The sequence below is a fragment of the Andrena cerasifolii genome, chromosome 15 (genome assembly GCF_050908995.1).
Source record: "Andrena cerasifolii isolate SP2316 chromosome 15, iyAndCera1_principal, whole genome shotgun sequence".
Lineage (NCBI taxonomy): Eukaryota > Metazoa > Arthropoda > Insecta > Hymenoptera > Andrenidae > Andrena > Andrena cerasifolii.
The window spans coordinates 2,643,828-2,645,974 of NC_135132.1; the positions used below are offsets into that span (position 1 = coordinate 2,643,828).

At 39.5% G+C, this 2,147-nt stretch overlaps 1 protein-coding gene across 1 annotated transcript; it reads left to right on the top strand.

The window, feature by feature from the left end:
- Positions 1 to 363: 363 nt before the first annotated feature.
- LOC143377055 (uncharacterized) lies at positions 364 to 2,147 on the top strand (the record flags this gene model as incomplete). Its single annotated transcript, XM_076827967.1, has 2 exons — positions 364 to 915; positions 957 to 2,147. Coding segments are annotated over 2 exons (1,293 nt in total), but the record flags the coding sequence as incomplete, so codon positions are not given.

Consider the following 2,147-nt stretch of genomic DNA (forward strand, 5'->3'; position numbering starts at 1 on the left):
CAAAGCCACGTTTTAGCAACATTTCGGTATGTTGCAAACGTTCCTTACATTCTATATGGCGTTTACGCATTTGTCTCCTTGTTTTCATCAAGGAGACAATTACCTTATACTGCCGCACCTCTTCTGGAGAAAGGCTGGATCTCCTACTTGCCCTGAACAATTTCAGCACAGGTGCTAAATAGTAAAAAGTAACACAATTTATGCATGCAAAAAAAAACTGAATTTTTTTAAGGGAGTTTTAAGAGGAACTGGATTTTGGATAAAACAACCAAGGAAATCCGAGCCACAACATCATCAGATGCTAATTTCCCATATTCACTCCCACCTGGCAATAGTTATTCACAGTCAGTTTCCCAATCAATATTTTCCGATCTCAGTACTACAAATGCCATTTCACTTGGCATTAATTCCCAACCTTCTGTTAATATCACTCAGAGTGATGTAGGATTTCTCGAGAATGTGGAAGAAATTGAAAATTTCGCCACATTCGAAAATTCTCAGACCACCGATAGTCCCAATTTATCCCAGTCATTAGCAGAGTGGGTTGTACAACATAATATTTCGCATCAAGCTATTAACGCTTTATTACCCATTTTAAAGAAATCAATATCAAGTCATTTACCCTCGGATGCCAGGACCCTTTTAAAAACTCCCAGGACTGTAGCGATTAGACGTGTCGAACCAGGGCATTATTACCATTTTGGTTTAGAATCCACCATTTTAAAACTCGCTCAGTCTCTAGATTTATCCCGTATCAAAGACAATACAATTTATATTAACATCAATGTGGACGGTTTACGACTTTGTAATAGTTCCAAGAGTCAAGTTCACCCCATTTTAGGCTGCATTGAAGGATACAATGAAGTAGGTATGATTGGTACATATCATGGGTTTGAAAAGACTAATGATGCCAACTTTTTGAAGATCTAATTAATAATGGAATTTCTATATATCACTTAAAAATAAAATCACTTATATGCGATGTACCTGCCAAATCCTTTCTTAAATATACCAAAGGCCATGCCGGCTATTCCTCTTGCACTAAATGCCACATCGTAGGTAAGAATATAGACAAGAGAACGTGCTTTCCTGAGACGGAAAATATCAGTTTAAGGACAGATGTTGATTTCAGATCCAAAACTGACCCAGACCACCATTCTGGAACTTTGATCATAGAAAAAATTCCTGGCATCCACATGATTAATTCGTTTCCGCTAGACTACATGCACCTCATTTGTCTCGGCGTAGTCAAAAAATTAGTTTCTCTGTGGTGTTGTGGCAAACGCCGTACCAAAATATCACAATTATCGCAAAACAACATATCATTGACTTTAATAAATCTATCCACCAGCATGCCAAGGGAATTTATGAGAAAACCTCGAAGCTTGGATGTTTTAAAACGGTGGAAAGCAACTGAATTCCGTCAATTTTTATTATACACAGGGCCAGTAGTTTTATTAAACAATATAACTCCCGATAGATATTTAAATTTTCTTACTCTTTACGCCGCATTTGTCATCTTGTCGCACAGAAAATATTTTGATCATCTCGATTATGCAATAGAATTATTAGAGTATTTTGTTGAAACCTTTAAATCATTATATGAACCAAAACACGTCTCACACAACGTCCATAATCTGTTAGAAACTACTTGGGGTAGAGGAAGTTGCTTGAAAAAAATCCTGTCAGTCAGCTAGCAATCTCGTTCCAGAAATGTACTCTGCTGAAGAATATTACGCGATGTTATGGGTGTAAGCCCAGGACAACGGGGACGCAAGTGCTACTGTGCGAGTGTTGGCACGGGAATACCCGCGCATCGAAACCCCAAGCGAGGGTACGATTAGGCGGTTGGCGTCAAGATTACACTCGACGGGGTGGATGATACCGCGAGGCAGTGACATGGGTAGAAAAGAACATGTTGGACGCCATAGACGACGACCCGACCGTCAGCGTGCGCGACTTGAGCCGCCGCCTACAGTAAGTCACAGTACAAACTAACTGCATCAATTATTAATTAAGGGAAACGAATGTCATGTAATAATGGATGTTTCTGCATTTTCTTCCAGTGTCAGCAGAATGACGGTACACCGAACTATGAGGGAAAACATGTTGCATCCGTACAGCTATGTACGGGTGTAACATTTGCA